This window comes from Musa acuminata, chromosome BXJ3-8 (genome assembly GCF_036884655.1).
Source record: "Musa acuminata AAA Group cultivar baxijiao chromosome BXJ3-8, Cavendish_Baxijiao_AAA, whole genome shotgun sequence".
NCBI classification, from domain to species: Eukaryota; Viridiplantae; Streptophyta; class Magnoliopsida; order Zingiberales; family Musaceae; genus Musa; species Musa acuminata.
Genome location: NC_088356.1, coordinates 46,805,360 through 46,822,039, shown reverse-complemented (window position 1 = coordinate 46,822,039; position 16,680 = coordinate 46,805,360). Strand labels below are relative to the sequence as shown.

General features: G+C 41.1%; 3 protein-coding genes across 5 annotated transcripts; 1 reads left to right on the top strand and 2 right to left on the bottom strand.

Annotated features, from left to right (window-relative positions):
* Positions 1-1,248: 1,248 nt before the first annotated feature.
* LOC135644057 (probable galacturonosyltransferase 15) lies at positions 1,249-5,704 on the bottom strand. The gene is made up of 6 exons (XM_065161451.1): positions 5,318-5,704; positions 5,170-5,219; positions 4,390-4,575; positions 2,487-3,050; positions 2,063-2,395; positions 1,249-1,965 (listed from the first exon to the last, which is right to left on the bottom strand). The coding sequence occupies exons 1-6, from the start codon at positions 5,463-5,465 to the stop codon at positions 1,690-1,692; spliced, it is 1,557 nt and encodes a 518-aa protein (XP_065017523.1). The 5' UTR covers positions 5,466-5,704; the 3' UTR covers positions 1,249-1,689.
* Positions 5,705-7,983: 2,279 nt separating this feature from the next.
* On the top strand, positions 7,984-15,361 carry LOC108953680 (uncharacterized). Of its 3 annotated transcripts, none has more exons than XM_065162279.1 (3): positions 7,984-8,093; positions 8,243-14,937; positions 15,042-15,361. In XM_065162279.1, exon 2 carries the CDS (start codon positions 8,284-8,286, stop codon positions 9,367-9,369), a length of 1,086 nt encoding a protein of 361 aa, XP_065018351.1. In that variant the 5' UTR covers positions 7,984-8,093; positions 8,243-8,283; the 3' UTR covers positions 9,370-14,937; positions 15,042-15,361. The 3 variants fall into 3 exon arrangements, with proteins under 3 accessions (XP_065018351.1, XP_065018349.1, XP_065018350.1); XM_065162277.1 differs by having other exon boundaries at positions 8,012-13,518; positions 13,680-14,937; XM_065162278.1 differs by having other exon boundaries at positions 8,012-14,937; positions 15,051-15,361.
* On the bottom strand, positions 13,699-14,680 carry LOC135644577 (protodermal factor 1-like). The gene is made up of 3 exons (XM_065162280.1): positions 14,527-14,680; positions 14,261-14,435; positions 13,699-14,192 (listed from the first exon to the last, which is right to left on the bottom strand). Exons 1-3 carry the CDS (start codon positions 14,678-14,680, stop codon positions 13,865-13,867), a joined length of 657 nt encoding a protein of 218 aa, XP_065018352.1. The 3' UTR covers positions 13,699-13,864.
* Positions 15,362-16,680: the final 1,319 nt, after the last annotated feature.

Sequence of the window (16,680 nt, the reverse complement as noted above, 5' to 3'; positions counted from 1 at the left end):
TCGACATTCGGGAGCGTGTTTCTTGATCGATTGGAGGTGGTACCGAGGTCGAGGTGGTTGTTGCTCTAATGTGGGGATTGAGCTGGCTCGAGAGTTGTTGCGTCCCTGCACACAGACCTGGGTGAGGAATTCTCAACTTGGGCCCCTGGTAGATCAAGTTAGTAGTTTTTTTCCCTATTTCTTCCTCCTCTAGCTAGATGTCGGGGCTTTTATATCGGTGTTCGAGGGTCGGTCGTACACGGATTTGACGTGACGGTCGCTCCCTCCTAGAGTGGCGAGTACGTACCTTCGTGTAACCGCCTCCCGATATGCGTGGAACGGCGTCATGCGGTGCCGTCTCGAGTTTTCCGGAACGGGACTTGTCGAGAGGATGCCTCCCTATACGGGCTTTGGCTCAGCGTGGGAGGAAGGCGGCCCTTGTGCTGAATCTGCAAGAGTTTATCCGTCATGGCGCCTGGTCCATGTCCCGAGGGCTCGTGTTCGTGTTGATGCTGGAGGTGGATCGTGACGTGGATCATGACGCGACCGATATCCAAAATATGCCTTATCATCTAAGTAAACGAAGAATCTCTCCTTTTCTAAATGGTTTAATAAACGGTTAACTAGAGTTGTGCTTTACACAAATTAAAAATTAAAATAAATGATTTCGATTCAAAATCGAAATCGAAATTGTTGATTTCTGAATCAGAACCGAATCTATCTAAAATCTATGCAGCAGATCCGATTTCAAATTTGATAGAATCAAATTGTGCGTTTTGAAATCAAGACCTTATGATTGTAGTATTAAATAAGGCCACCTGTTTTGTATCCGAACAGCGGGCTTCAAACACTTGACATTTTTGCGTCGTCAACATCTGATCGAATTAAATGCCTTTCTCCTGTGCGATGATCGAGTCTTGTGTCTCTCTCAAGGCGGTGAGATGTCTCCTTTCGCATGAGGCATTTCTTGATCATTTCTTTTCTCCTTTTTTTAGACGAACGGAGGGCGACGGCCGACCAAATTGTCATAAATAAAGAAGAAGAAGAAGGAATCAGGAGCGCAGGGAAAATGGCAGACAGAGTGTTACGTGCATGAATCCACCAAACAATGCACGTCAGGCTGGATTTGAAGTTATCAATCACCGTTGATCCATCTAAAAGCTTGATAAGCCACCATCTGCTGAGATTTATATTCTCAACAATCTTGGAATTGAGATTAAATATCCATGAAAACTCTTAAGGTTTGTATTATATAAGAAAGTCCACATGGAATTTGTATTATCCAATCCATACTTTATTCAGTATAATACAGATCAATTTCAATTATCCAGAATGCCAGGACTAGGTGAAGAAAAATATGGCCATCTATCATACATTTCCATCTCGAGTTACCTGGAAATTGTAGTGAAAGTGTCAGTGGCCATGTCTTGTATGATCTAATAATGTTCATGGCTGGCTTCCCTTGACCTCTCCCTCCTTATATACATTAGAGCTTGCTGAGCTATAAGGAGAAATCAACCAGCACGCGGAGATAGCCGGAGCAGGGACTGAAGGCTGCACCTACTTCTCTCTGCTCCAGCATCCTACCTCTGCTTACCAGAAATAATATGAACTTATCTATGTTCTATGTAATCTACTGAAGTAAAGACCGGCATTGTATGTTTACCAGCCTGTCTCTCTCTCTCTCTCTATCTCTTTCTGTGTCATCACTCACACAACCACACAGCTGCTTATGAGTTCATCGTTGTGGTTTAAGTGGCTTCGCCAAATTTTTCGTAGTTCTGGATGCCCGGTCTCAAGCCATGGCTTCCCCGGTCCGCTAAAATGAATGACTGCAGCAGAGTGTAGCAGTTTGGGATCGGGCATTTGCCAACCTAGCCCTGACAAAAGCCATGAACGATTGAGTGGCAGCACTTGTCCATGGAACGCTAGTAGTGCAGGCGGCAATGACCCCATGGGCCACAATGCAAATCCAGATTCTCGATTCTGCATAACAAGAAATATGTTTTTGGTTAAGACTGTTCTCAGCTTAGCGCCTTGCGGATGCAAAAGAAGAACAAGTTTTGGGTTTGGAAGAGCTTGCCAGTTTAAGCCAGAGCTGGTATTTCCTGGTGATGTTGTGCTCTCTCCATGCTTGCAGATCAAATATGTTGATGCCCTCCAACCATGCACATTGATCTCTCTGTAATACATATGATGATGGTGATGCTGTCAGCATAGGATTCGAGAAATTTATGTAATCCCCAAATGTCTTCCCGATACAAAGGCCATCACCCGATCCTTCATCATCACTTTCTTGTGCACTAACTGCGGCCATGACGAGCCCATGCAGATCTAAGTACCATAGTGATGTCAAGTCTCTCTGCACCACCACGTCGTCATGCATAAAAATCACTCTTTCCAGCTTTGGAAACAGCTGCACAGGCAAAACCGCTGGTTAGGCTTCTAATTTCACAACTTCTCCTTTGGAAAATATAGGCACATATATCATTTGAAATCTGGCTCACCTCTGGAAGATGTATCCTCATATAATTCAAGAGCGAAAATGTGCTTGGTTTTAAAGCTAAAAGTCTTCTGGAGTCTTCATCTGCTCCCCTGTAGTAGCGATAAGCAGATGAGCTTCGATGGAGTTCCTCTACGGTGTCCATGATCACAGCATTCACATCAGGAGGAAAGTCGAACTGGTGAAGTCCCCTTACCTCCAGAATGGCAGGAAAGACAGGGTGGATAGCAAACCAAGCATGCATCGAGGTGTAAGTTTTCTTGTCAGTGATAATGTGGAACACTACCTTCTCAGGATCAGCAGCACTTGTCATGGTGGACGACACCATGACAGCAGCAGCAAGTATGTTGTCAGTTATCAGGGCAACGTGAACGTAAGAGTTATCTGTCAGGCACGAGGCATATTCAGGTGGTGGCAAAGAAGATCGAGCAGCAGCATTCACTAGGTACTGCTCCGCCAACCTCAAGCTGAGGCAATGCATGCTTTTAGGAATTCCAGTTGAAGCCAAGTGCTGAAAGATTAATGCTCGAAGCTTGGCAGACTGGACTTTCTGGTCCATCTTCAGGAGCTGATAAGAGATTATGACTCAGATAGTATGAAATTAATGATAGTTGGAAGTGTAAATGATCTATCAGATCCAATGAATTTTATGATAGTAGAACACATTAATGATTCGTCATCATATTATAATAAACGAAAACGACAAAAGGGCAAAAAAGAAAAAGAAAAAAAGAAAGACATAATTTGAACTCACTCTAATTACTCACTCCAGATGCATCTCATGCCTGAATGCTGAAATTACATCATCGAAACAAAAAATGAAGATGACCTCACAGCATTCATCCATATTATTTAGAACGATAAAATATATTTATTCAATTAATTTGGTTAAAAATCTTTTCCCTCTTATATAAATCCTTTTTGTGACTCCCCAAGATGCTAAAACTCATGAGCTAAGGTAATTATGCGTGGTTGGAGACTGAACATCCAGTCTGTACTTTTCAGACAACATCTGATGATGCACAACAGTCGGCTGTACACCATCAACCAACCGAGGCCCATTCAACTAGCAACATATCACATGCAAATAATACCATCAACCTAACGAGTTGCCACTCTTGTGTGTCTTTAGATCATATGTGACATTGTTCTGTTTCAAACCCAAGTTGCCAAAATGAACAGCTCATAGACACGATAAATACTGGACCATGCTTTCTGCACCTCTACTTTTATGGCTAAAGTATGGTCCTTCATTCTTTGCCATGAAGCCCATGTTTAGTTCGCACAATGGGTTTGCAGCAGCCGGTTAATAACAGAATGGCACGATCTAATTCTCACTGTTGCAACTCTGCAATTTTTTGCCATCGACAATGACATGGTACCACCTTCATGCAACTCATGATCCTAACCATGCATCCCAATTTAGGTGGACCCATCAGAAGCTACAAGTTACTGCAACATTTATGAAACCCCATCCTCGAAACAAGGTTAATAGTCTCCTCCCTCCCTCTAAGGTGCTTTGGCAGTTGATTCACTCCTGATGGCAATTTCAGTTGAATTTTTGTTGACTGCATGAAACCAATGAATAAATTCAAACACACAATGGTATGGGGTGAGAGTTTTATCTTCTAATGTGCAACTCAGCCTTTACCACAGCTTTAAAGTGACCTGTGACCCAGGACATGTATCATCATCATCATGATGGTCCCCCATGTGCCACCAGGCGACCTGTGTCCAAGTTGCCTCAGTTCTTGGCACATCCTAATTGTTCTTTTGCAAGGTTAAATGCCCCAAGCTCATAATGAGTTTGGATGCTCTCACACTACCACCACTCTATGAACATATGCAGATCAGAAATAAAGCCCAGGAAGAGGATTCATGGGGGAGGGGGGAGGGGGCAAACCTACCATGGCTTTGGTCTTCAACAAGAGTGTTCTGAGGTCAAGGTGTTGATAGGAAGAGGGAGAGCTCATTTCCGACATCAGATCATCCAAAGAATCCGGCGCGGCATTCACCGACCGTGGATCTAAATTGTTGTGTCCCCCTTCCTCCGCCTCCTCCAAGTAAACTCTCCTCAACTCCTTCCCGAAATCCTGCAAACAAATATAACCAGCTTAACGAGAGCTAATCACGATAACCACAGAGTTGTTCTTTTACAGCCTTACACAAGCATTGAAAAGACGACATATTTCTGAATCCCATCAGCGCACGATCAGGGAACAGAATTGCACATGCATTGTGGGATGCTGCATATGCTATTGCATCGTTCTGACACCACAGCGCTCCATACCACAAAGATTAAACCCAAAGAAAAAGCCATTTCACGTGCACTGTGGAATACTGCATTTGTTATTGCATCATTCTGACACTTTCATACTCCAAAAAAAAAAGCTATTTTTTTGGGTTTGTGCGTCTGAGAGAGAACTAGTGGAAGGCTGCCCAGAAACCGCGTGGCTGCAGCAATTTTGGGCTGGATTCCAGTAAATCTAAATCTATCCACATGGTGGATTGCATTCTACGACATTTTTGTTCCCAAATCAGACAAATTCTGAGAAATTAGAAGCAAACTGACCAAAATGCCCTGCAACGGAGCATCACGTGCCAACACAGTCGGCTCGCGGAGCAGTAAAAGAAGAGAAACAGAGCGGAGGAAAGAAGCAGAATGTGGCGAGGGAGCGATTACCCACCTGAGATGAATCGAGCAACAACCGAGGCCTAAGCGTCCACCCTAAGCAACCTGAATCCAATCCACTCATCACCGTGAGCATTTGCAACAATCCAATCGGTACCGGCGACCGAAGAAGGGAGAGAAAACAGGGGGTGAGAGAAGAGTACTGATGGAAGGGCAGATGGAGGCAGCGCGGGCGTCGAGCGCAAGGAAGGCGGCCCTGATGAAGACGAAGGGGAGGAGCAGCCCGGCGACGAGGACGGCGGGAACAACCAAGCGGTGAGAGAACCGCCGATTCGGTCCCTTCGGCTTCATAACCTCCCGCCGCGATACGGTCCGTCGCCTCGCGTCTGAGCTCGGGCCAGCACCAGTCTTACCACTGCCACCTCCGCATCATTCTCTTCGGCATTGATTCGAACGCCTTCGAACGGATAGGGAGCCGAACGAGATCCGAGTTGGAGACCCGGGGGAAGCGAGGGAAGGCGGAAGAGGAAGAGGCGAATGCCGCGTTCCAAGCGGCACGGGGAGAGGGCGGAGAGAGAGAGAGAGAGGGAGAGGGGGGTTGTATAAGCGAGGGGGAGAGGCTCGCACGCACACAGAGGAGAGGAAGGATGAGATTCCCAAATTACCCCTCGGGAACTCTTGAAATCGAGGGCGAGTCCACCGACACAATATTTTTATCCCGCTTTCTTTGTTATTAATATTACTAATAATTTTCCCATCTGAATTTTAATTTAAAAATGAAAATTTTAATTAAAAATACTCAGTAATTATTTTTTTTTATCAGCTACATTAATCATCCAATATCAAAAACACCATTTTTTTTAGCTAATAAGGATTGCCTACATTTGTTAATAACCTAATGTAATTCATCATCATTGTGTATTTGTGTTAGATTTTATATGAAAATATTAAAGTGAAAATATGGGATTAATAGAAAAATAATTTGATATATAAATAGTTAGGTATAACTTTTAATATAAGAAAAATTCACTTAATATGATATAAATATATACTAAAAATATTTGTAAATAATGTAGGTACAAGGAATAAGATAATTATCATACTCTTATTGGTAATAAATACATCATGACTTAAGCTACCAAGAAATACTCAAAAAATATATATATTTTTAATCTTTTTAATTTGTTGCCTATGGCAACTTGTCAACTTAGCTACAAATCCAGCATCATCTTTTTCTTCATGAAAGGACATGGGAGTGGCTACTAAATTGCTATGATCGTGATGCTTTACCTACATGGAAATGCTTTCAAATCCACCCACTCATCCTGGGGCCCCATCTCAGGGGACGGTTGGATGCGGGATTCGAAGAGATCCACTTGCAAGCCTCACTGGAAGGGATCCTTCATAAACTTTGGTGATGGTGATCCAAAGCTACAATCATGCCTGTCTTGGCATGAATGAAGCAGAGAAGGGGAGGAAGACAAGCTTTTATGGCAGAGGAAGACTGCTCATTTTTGAGTCCATCAAAACATGAGATTGAGTTTGGTTTCTCAGACAAACAAATCATGTACAATATTATTCCAATATATTCTTTGAAAGGGTTCAGCATAAATGAACAATCCAAATGTGTTTCTTTCTGACATATCTCACAACACTCTTTGGCAATCTAAATGCATTATGACATGCAACATTCATCATCTTCCTTGATTCAGAATCTTCTATAGTGAGATCTTCAACCTAAGAGTAGATGATAGATAAATGCAGGCTACTGTCAGTGTGATGTTTAGGTGTGATGAGGTGATGCTGACTTCTGGATAAGCATCTACCGAATGGCTCCATTGGCTCATCTCTATGTGCTCTGTAATGGCTGATCAAGCAGTGCATCTGGAACAGGCAAAAGAAATGGAAGGGTTTCTGTTTCCCGAGCAATTCCAAGCAGCCATAGAATACAGCTTTATGCCGAGCAAGTCCAAGAAATAGTGTTCGATCTTGGGAAGGAAAAATTGGCACATATGATGGATGAGCAGAGATAAATGGCTGACATGACTTGATCTCAATCTCCATTCTTTTCAGATCGAGTTCTCAGACTGCCAGCTGCGGATGAATAAGATCGCAATTCAAGTCCTCAACACAATCATCAGAAAGCTAATTGGAACAGAGGAAACAGGGGGTGGGATTCAAACTAGTGGAGTCCAACTAAGGAGGGAGATAAGATGATGATGTGCCCCCAGGAGTCATATGATTGAAGAAAGAGCCAGTGGTCCTATCTGTAATTCTTTTTATTTTTTAAATATTATTATTTAAAACTATAGCACATTCTATTTCATGCTTCTCATAAAAACAAAAATCCTAAATTTATCGATCCGTCAATTATCCGAAGACGACGAAAGATTTAAAAAGAAACTATAAAACATACAAGTCTAAAGAAATTTTATAACCATCAGATTCAATCTTTGTTCCTATAGCCTTTGCACTAACCCTTCATGGATTCATAATTTTGATTTATTTTTATCGAATCAAAATTGAGTAATTTTGATGAAGAACACTAGTATATTTTTCGAAAAACTGATCCGGTTTGAGCATCTGCTTTAGAGCTTGTCTTTCTTTGTTTGTTAAAACAGCATATGAGTAGTGTTCTTTCTATTATTCTTACCAATATCATTAATTTCTGTATTAATATCATTAAATTCTCATAAAAATAATTAATTCGATGATGTATCAGACTGACCGAATCTGCGTTGGATTCGATCACTCCATCCTGTAAGAATACTTAACGGCCCATTTATAGGAGGTTGGGCAGAGGCCCAATCCGCTGTTTTTGGTTGGGTTGTCACCCGTAAGCGAGTGGACTCGAGTCGGCCTTCTTCTCGGCAACTTCTCTCGATCTTGCTCTCTAGGCAACTCCCTTGGAGCAAAAGGATTCAGTTTCCCTGCTCTTCCTGTGGGATTTCTCGTCCTTGGTGACTTCTTTTGGGTTAGGTATCTCTCGCTTGCTCTGTGCGTTGGATGGCAATGGGGTCGGTCTCCTTGTTTTCTTGATCGATCGGCATCAAATCCTGTTCGCGTGTTGCTGTCTTCGAGGTCCTTCGATTCGGTCCCGTTCGAATTGCTCTTCTTCTCGCATGCAGATTCTTTAGCGTGGCGGAAAGCTTCGATCTTGCGCTGAATCATGCCGCCTCTCCTACCAAGTCGCGTACCAAGAGCGAAGAAACCACCACCTGTGCCGCACAGACATGGGAGGATTCTTCTCGCTTTGCTACTTGTTCTTCTCCTCGGCATGATCATTCTGGAAATCACGACAAATGGTAGAAGGTTCGGTAAACCAATTCCCCGTTCTGATCCATCGACGCTCAAAAGGAATGATTTTGTTGGAACATCAGCTCCGTCACAGGTCACCGTGGACTTCACGAATGGGACGGATGTGATATGGCAAATCCCCGAGTCGCCGAAGGCCGTCCTCTTCGTAGCTCACGGCTGCAGCTGCCGGGCTGCCAACTTCTGGGACCGATCCGCCGCGTGCCCGCACTGTGTCGGGCTGCCCGAGGACAGGCTCATCGTCCTCGGTGCCCTCGACCGCAAATTCGCTGTCCTCACCATCTCCAGCTCCGGGAGATGCTGGTCGAAGGAGAAGGACACTGGCATTGTTAAATGGGTAATCGAATGGTGGATCGAGAAGAATAAGCTACAAGAGCTTCCGCTCGTGGCTTTAGGAGCTTCCTCGGGTGGCTATTTCACTTCTGCGCTGGCAAAGGAGATGAGGTTTAGTAGCGTAGCGCTTATGATTGCAGAAGGGGTGTTTGGTTCTATGGGTGTACCAGTTGGCTATCCTCCCACCCTCTTTGTCCATATGCCTAAAGATCAGCACAGGATGAGGCTGATAGACAGGAATATGATAGCGCTGCAGAAGAGGGGTGTTCATGTTAAGGAGGTCAGGTGCGTGGAGTTCCCGTTGACTCCTACTCTTTTGTCGGATAGGATACCAGGTCTGGATCAGGCATTCTCTGTTAAGCTATTTGAGCTGTTTCAGGAGAAGGGATTCATTGATGAGCGTGGGTATTTGAGGAATGATGGGCGGGCAACTCCCTGGAAGCAAGCTCTCAGGGAAAGGGAACCTTCACTGGATAAATTTGAATGGATCGATCATATTCAGGAGGAGTTAAATCTCGCATTTGGATACCATGAGATGACCAGTCTACAGATAGATGATATCCTTGACTGGTTTGAATCTCACATGGGCTCATCGTCTGTCTCATAAACTGAAAAATATATGCTTCACTAGCTATCCACAATGCCCAATTTGATTGCCTAGTGGCATGGTACAAGATGACTATCATCTGGAAGTTTTATCGATAAAACCAGAATTTTTTGGAATGGACTGGTGATCTGAGATATTGAGAATTGCAGAATTCTTTTTGAGGATCTTTGCTAATTTCATCTGCAGTAAACAAGTCTCCAGACTTTTTCTTTATGCATGACAAGTCGGCCCATAAAGCTCAGGGATCTAACATATCCACTGTTGTGAAATCGTTGTCTGACTTTGTGTTACTGCCAGAGATCACCTTTTAATGCTATTCTTCTTTTCTGCAATTAAAATGAGAGGCAATGTTCCGATCTGCAGGCTAGTCTTCAATTTAATTATGTGCATGTTTATCTTTGGTTTCTTCATACAAAGAGGCTGTATATAAGGGAAGAACTCTTCATTAAGTGTTTGTTGCATAAATTTATCTATCTGTTACTGCTCAGAATTAAGTCAATCTCTTGTGATATGGTCTGTGTTTGTAATATCATACTCGTGGCATACATAAGCAGTTGTTTAAACTAATCCTTAGTGGTTCTGGAACATTTCATTTTGCAGAATCTTGTACTTTTAAATTTTGTGTATGATTATCTTGATGAACAGTATTAAGGTTAAAATTTTCAGTAAAATAATATCCCATGTATAATTCTGAAATACACAATGATGAATTGCAATGACCATATTCATATGTGTAGAGTGGACTGTGGAGAATAAAGGGGCTTCTGTCAGAATCAATTATTCCAACTTCTGTAGCCTCTCATCTAGTTGTTTATCTCTTTGCTGGTTCAGACACTAATAGCTATACCAATCACCGTAGCTTCCAAGATCATCAAGCCAGTCATTTTGTCCCAAATTACCTGTCTGTGATGGACTGACAATGTTCAGATGGCAGAGATCGTAAGGGGCAACAAGCTCAATGAGGATGGCTTTTGTTGGCTCTTGAGATCTTTGCACCCATCAACGTCAGTTGGTTTACTGCTTTTCTAATTATATAACATCTGTTATGTATAAATTTTTGTTACTTTCCTTCTCATCAGCCCTTTTGAGTTCTTATGCATACATTGAGATACCCACTAATGCCTACATTAAGGGCATTGCAAAGAGAAATAGATATATGTTTTCTTTTTTCCAAGATATGTTTTCTCTGGAGGTCAGCACACAAAAAACTGTAAAAAGTGGGGCCATAGTTCCCCTCCAAACAAAAGAAGAACAATTGGACCTAGCATGAGCAGCTAGCCAATTTGCATATTTGTTACCCTCCCTAAACAGATGGGAGATTCTAAAAAGAGAAAATTCAGTCAATAACTGCAAAAATATCATCTACAAGATTTTTTACGTGCCATGGATGGCTTGCTCTGAAATAGAGATATGCTTGAGAAATTACGTTTCCTATCAAACAAGAGCAATTTTGTGCAAATTAAGTTGCTATATTGTTAGTGACTTTTTCATTTGTGCTATCATTACTCTTTTCTGGACTCTGGAGTACGTCCATTGTTTTTCTACCCAGTTATGGAGACCATACTACATGAATTTAAATAACTTGGTCCAAGGGAGCTTGCCTTATAAGCTGTGTGTCACTTCCCTTGTTATATTAGTGCCAAAGCTGCAAAATGACTTGTTGATTGCAGCGGTTTGTTGACCAATTCTGCAGGGGAGGCTGTATAATTAGTTCAACTTTGTAGATATTTGATGTTTCCTATTGCAGTGATGATCTTTCATTTTCCCTCAAAATTCACAATCAAGTTGTGTTTTTTATAATTCTCTTCCTAAAATTCATGATGAGATTATACTTCCGTACATAGTTTGATTCTCAGCTTCTAGTCAAACTGCATTCACTTTTCTTAAGTTACTGTAAGTTGCAGAACTAGTCTTAATGCTCTCTTTTCCACATTCATGTAATCAACTTCGACTATTTTCCCCCTTCTGTAGCCATAATCTACATTGATGGCTTATTTGGATTGGAGCATATTGCTCTTTGCCAAATGTTCATCATTTTTGGGTCTTCTTTCCTATGCCAAGATTCTTATATACTCGTGTTTTTATTACATTCATTTCATTCTTTGAGTACAAAAGAATTTCTTGTTTGCTATAGGATCTTCTTCCTCTTCATATTTCTTTCACCTTCTTCTCTTTGGTACACTGTTTCACATCTTGATCACTAAATAAATATACAACTTTTTGCAGAATATACATGTCTTTACCCTCATATACTGTTGAACATGCCAAAATCATGTTGTCACTTCTCTAAGATGTTCCTTGATATTGACCTTTACATGATCTAACCATGAGACTGTAGAAGGTCTATAGGTTCTCGTTTTGATTTTGGTTTGGTCGAAGAATTCGGAATCATGGTTGACCTAGATCAGCTGACTTGGATAAATAGGATTATATATTAGTGACTGAATATACTGGGATTAGCAGTGCTCTATCAACCAGTAGGTAATTAGCTAGACTTCCAGGATATGCCTGGCAATCCCTTGAAAAATCAAGGGTTTCAGGATTCTGATTGAATCAATCTAATTGTTCTTTAGTATTTCTTGCTCGAGTTGCTGATCAAGTGATTGTAGAGAACTGCCATTATACCACAATGTGAATCTGTCACATAATTGCATTAAATTTTATATATTTGCTTGAGTTACTCTTATATGGAACATGCAAAAGATATTAGTTTGAATTTTTTTTAGTGATAACCATGAACCTGATAATGCATATGAAAAATGTTTTTAGGTGGTCGACAAGCCTTTACTAAGCATGTTATAAACATGTTTACTATTTATCCTACTCTGCACACTCTATATATGATATCCATTTAACAGCCAGTTATTCTTGGAAGGCTCTTGAGAATATTAATTGTTCTTTTTGCAAATACTTGGTCGAATTTTTTGGTGAGGCACATTTTCCTTGAAACTGAATTTCTGAAAAAAATTGATGTTTGATCTTTAACTTTTTAAGCAAACTTTTTTGTGGCACCTTCTCTAACCTGTTTACTTTTATTGACTTTCACAAGCTAGGACTGTTCCGATATTCTTGTTTCCTTGAAGGCACCCTCTTAAAGCTTACTGGCAAATTTAACTGTCCTTTGACAACTTTGGGTTCTTTCCCATCAACACCTATTTGCTTAGTCCTCATCAATTCTCTCTCTTTTATGACTGAAACTCTTTTACAAGCTGGGTGTTTTTTACCTTAAATTTTATGATTGGTTTATTCTGAAGAATCTTTTTCTATCTGATGTAAATATGGAAGATGACTGTGTTTGACCTATGTCTTTTACAGATATAATCTTTTTTCTATCTGAATCCTGTCAACGACACCGTCCTATGTTTCAGTCATTTATTGAGCTCTTAAATCCATACCTGCCATGTTGTAGGAGTTCCCCTTAAATAGTGATTTCAAATTCATATTTTGATCTCACGATAACATTCCTTTTTACACATAGAGGTAGACAAGAAATCCTTTTTCTCCTGAAACATATTGGTGAGTAATTCACTTGTAAAAGTTCATCTTTGCAACTCTATCTAAATCGAGTTTTCTGCTTCCTGAAAGCTAAATCTTTGTATTCTCAAAATGAACTTTCAGATACTATTTGGAAGATAATGAACCTGTAAAGACCCTCTTTGAACACTAACTCTGTCTCAAAAGATTGTGCATCACTTTGTACAATAACTTATTTCTTTTTTTCCTCCAGTCCAGTTTTTATATGTCATGGAGGCATACGTGAGAATTTTGCTATTGTCTATCCTTGGGGATAGAAAGATTTAACAGAAATCACTTGATAGCAGGACTGTTGATGTGACTGACTCTTTTCCTCACACTAGTTCTTCAACAAATTAAGTTTGAGTTCTCCTGCCAAATTTGATTGGCAAAAGAATGTATTTTTATATGGTTAGATATGCTTCCTTGTTGAGCTTCTTTATTGCTAAAACCTGTTGGAATAACACAGTTGTTGGTCTGATTAGATTGAAGAGCTGATGATCCTGGAGAAGATTCCTGAAGCCAAGACCAAGAGTATTCATTGTGTTTTTTGCAACTTTGAGACTCCACTGACTTCACTTATTTTTCACTCGCTGTCTATTGAAAATAGAAACAGGTTCATGAATCGAATTAATGGTATGATATCAATCTATTCTGGAGTTGAATTCAAGACTTGTACTGATCCGTGATGGAGTAACATTATTATGGAGCTGTGACTCAACCAGGACAACTCATTATTACTTTGATCTTGTTATTAATGTTTAGCTTTGGTCCTGATTCAATTTTAATTATTTCAGGCAAATGTTGCAGGCTATGTTCTTCAACGAGACAATGTGCATTACCGATAAGCTAGCTCAAAGTAGAGTTCCTACATCACCAGGTGGGAAGCACAAACATGACACAGAAACCTGAAGAACATGAGCAACAACAAAAAGCAAAGGTACTCTGCAGAAAGACAAGGAGAGAAGCACATTGATACAACCTAATGGTGCTTGAGGTGGCCCTCATTGGCCTTCTTGAAGAGCTGTGCTTGGGTTGCAGCTGCCTTATCGGAGATAACCGCAGCGTTGAACTCGTCCCTGACTTTCTGGGTGGTCAAGGCAAAGTTCCTGTTCACCAATGAGTTGAGGAGCGACGCCGTCCCTTCCCGGTACAGAGCTCCAATCCCGTCAGAGCGGGTGTTCGACAATGCCTCCAACAAACTGGGGTCGCTCCCGAAAGCTGAAACCGCAGGCAAACCGAAGAATTCGCCCAAGGTGCACCAGTACCCCAACAAAGCCAATATTGCTTCAGGGTGTGCTCTCCAGTAGCTGAAGAGGGGGAAACCAAAGCATGAACAAGGCCCGAAAACAACATGTTGAGATTGAGATGTGCTTACTCGCAGCTGAACGGTGAGGAGTTGGGATTTGTTGGAGCAGGCGGGACGAGTGTAGGAGATGGAGGGTTGGTGATCACTGGAGCAGAAGGTGGTGTCAATGGTGCACTCTGAGACGGCACACCACTACCGCTTCTGCCTCCATGCGATGGCGTCGTGTGTGGGGTGCCATGTGAAGCTGCACCATGCAAGACATACATGTGTTACAACTTTTTGCAAGTCCTCCATCAATATCAATGGCATAGGAGACATTTTACAATGGGGATTACCTTCAGGTGATTCAGTAGTGGAGTAGTTCTTCTCCTCAGCTAAACCACCGTCAACGCTCCTACTCATGGCCGGAGTGACTGTCACCTGCTGAGAAACCAACCATATCAGTAGAGAACACATGAGAACAGACTTCCCATTCTTGTGACTCCCCATGCTCTACAGAAACAAGCTCAGAGAAACACAGATGGAATGAGGGCGTGAAGGGTGAATGCCCATTTATACACATGAAAATGAAGGGAGCAGCTTGGATTAATGGCACAGTACATGAACATAAATACAGTCAGACAGAGATAGTAAATGGTTAGGATGCAGCAGCAGAGTGCATTTAAATGTCTTAATACCTTGTTGCACATAGCTATGGAGCAACATTTTCCAGTGGAGCTTCCATCATCTGAGATGAACATCATACAGTTAAGTGCACAGAATCCTGTCTCCTTTTGATTTAGATGTATCTATATATCCCATCAACTAAGAATAGCAGTACTAATTGATTCAGAGAAATGTTTGATTCTAGTGCTTGCAGACAGTGGACGATGATGCGTTTGGAGAGATGAAACAGGCTCCGACCGAACCATCTTGAAGTGGTCGACTAATCGAGCCCGATCCATTGGTGCAGAATAAGATCCAATAAGGTCCATGGATCAAGCTTTTATAATCTCTAGCCAGCAAAAGGTGTCAAAGGTCAGGAGTGTCATCTGTGTACTCAGTGAATGGCTTCCTTGAGAATCTGTGCACATGAGGATGAAATGGATGTTGCAAAGCCTTAAAATAACTTATTTATGCTTACAAATATTAGTATAATGTATATATGTATACAAATATTAAAATCCTTCTCTTGTGTGTATCCTCTACACCTTTGGTCACTGTAATGTTTGTGTGTAATCAAGTGGAGAATTACCAGCTGTTGTCTTTAATGATCAAGGACTTTTGGGAAGAGTAGTGAAGAAAAGCAGATGTAAGGTGGCTCAGCAGTAGCTCAGATGGAGGAATTTTTTTCTTCTGTTAATAATGTCTTCTATTATCTTCCTATGTTATTATGTTTCTGGTGAGGTTTATGATTGGCCAGAACTGTATGTTTTCATTTGATCTAAAATGATACTATTGGATCTTTGTTATATAGAATGAATCTATTTGTCACTATCAGCATCAACTTCCAAAATGGAGAACCTCATTCTCCACTTATTAGTAGCCTGCAATGATGGATTGGTGAGGCAGCAAGTTGAATTATAATGAAGGAGAAGGAAAAGATCTATCTACACTGCAGAAAGTAATATAGCATTAAGAGTATATAACTCATCTCATTTCTTTCTTCATTGGTGCATTGAATTGGAAAGGAATATATGCTGAAGCTATCTTAAACTGTGGAAAGAAAAACCAAAACCCTTAATCATCATGGTTGCAGGACATACATTCTATGAAAACAATACATCTGCATCTGAAATAAATACAATTGAATCTGCTCATGCTGGGCTGGAAAGAGTTCTGTACTCCATTATTGCCACATAATTATCAAGGAGGTGAATTTTCACCCTCTTTTTTCCTCTTTTCATTGTTGTGATTTGGGCAAAAAACAGTTTTGCCTATTGGAAGAAAGCTTTCTCTAGGGTGGAGATCACAATGTCTGCATGTGAGAGAAAGAAAGAGATGTAGTGTTCAAGTAGGATTGAAAACAAAAAAGAAAAAAAATCGGGATATCGACGTGTATTCGGTAAGGATTAAAATACATATTGATTAAATTTTAAACGAATATGGATAGAAAAAAATTAGTAGATAAACAGATCATAATATGAATTTAGATAGATTCCAAAATGACTAGATGAGTCTTTATTGAATGACAATAAACAAACAGATGGGTCCAACCAAGTAGGACTTAGGGCAACCCCACAGTGGTGGGTGGCTGCTTGTTTGACCCATTCCTTAAGCTTCCACAGGAGCCCCACATTTCATTGACCACATGAGCCATTGCCCTTCAATGTTGAATCTGAATCAGAAAGAGATGAAGAAAGGAATCACTACCTAATTGACCCATTTATTTGTCCCCACTTACAGATGGGCAACTATTCTGAGCCCAGCTGACAAGAAAGGACTATTTATAGGTCTCCATCACCTCATTGTGCTTGCTGTGTCTGCTTAATCTCATCAGTTTCATCCCA

Bases quoted from the DNA above. Each gene is read 5' to 3' on its own strand.
- LOC135644057 (XM_065161451.1), bottom strand. From the start codon at position 5,465: ATGAAGCCGAAGGGACCGAATCGGCGGTTCTCTCACCGCTTGGTTGTT. The intron at 5,220-5,317 runs GTACTCTTCTCT...GATTGGATTCAG, and splicing joins CTCCATCTGCCCTTCCATCA to GTTGCTTAGGGTGGACGCTT. The intron at 3,051-4,389 runs GTAGGTTTGCCC...ATCTCTTATCAG, and splicing joins TGTTGAAGACCAAAGCCATG to CTCCTGAAGATGGACCAGAA.
- LOC108953680 (XM_065162279.1), top strand. From the start codon at position 8,284: ATGCCGCCTCTCCTACCAAGTCGCGTACCAAGAGCGAAGAAACCACCA.
- LOC135644577 (XM_065162280.1), bottom strand. From the start codon at position 14,680: ATGGGGAGTCACAAGAATGGGAAGTCTGTTCTCATGTGTTCTCTACTG. The intron at 14,436-14,526 runs GTAATCCCCATT...TGCATGGTGCAG, and splicing joins CACTACTGAATCACCTGAAG to CTTCACATGGCACCCCACAC. The intron at 14,193-14,260 runs GTAAGCACATCT...CCCCCTCTTCAG, and splicing joins TCCTCACCGTTCAGCTGCGA to CTACTGGAGAGCACACCCTG.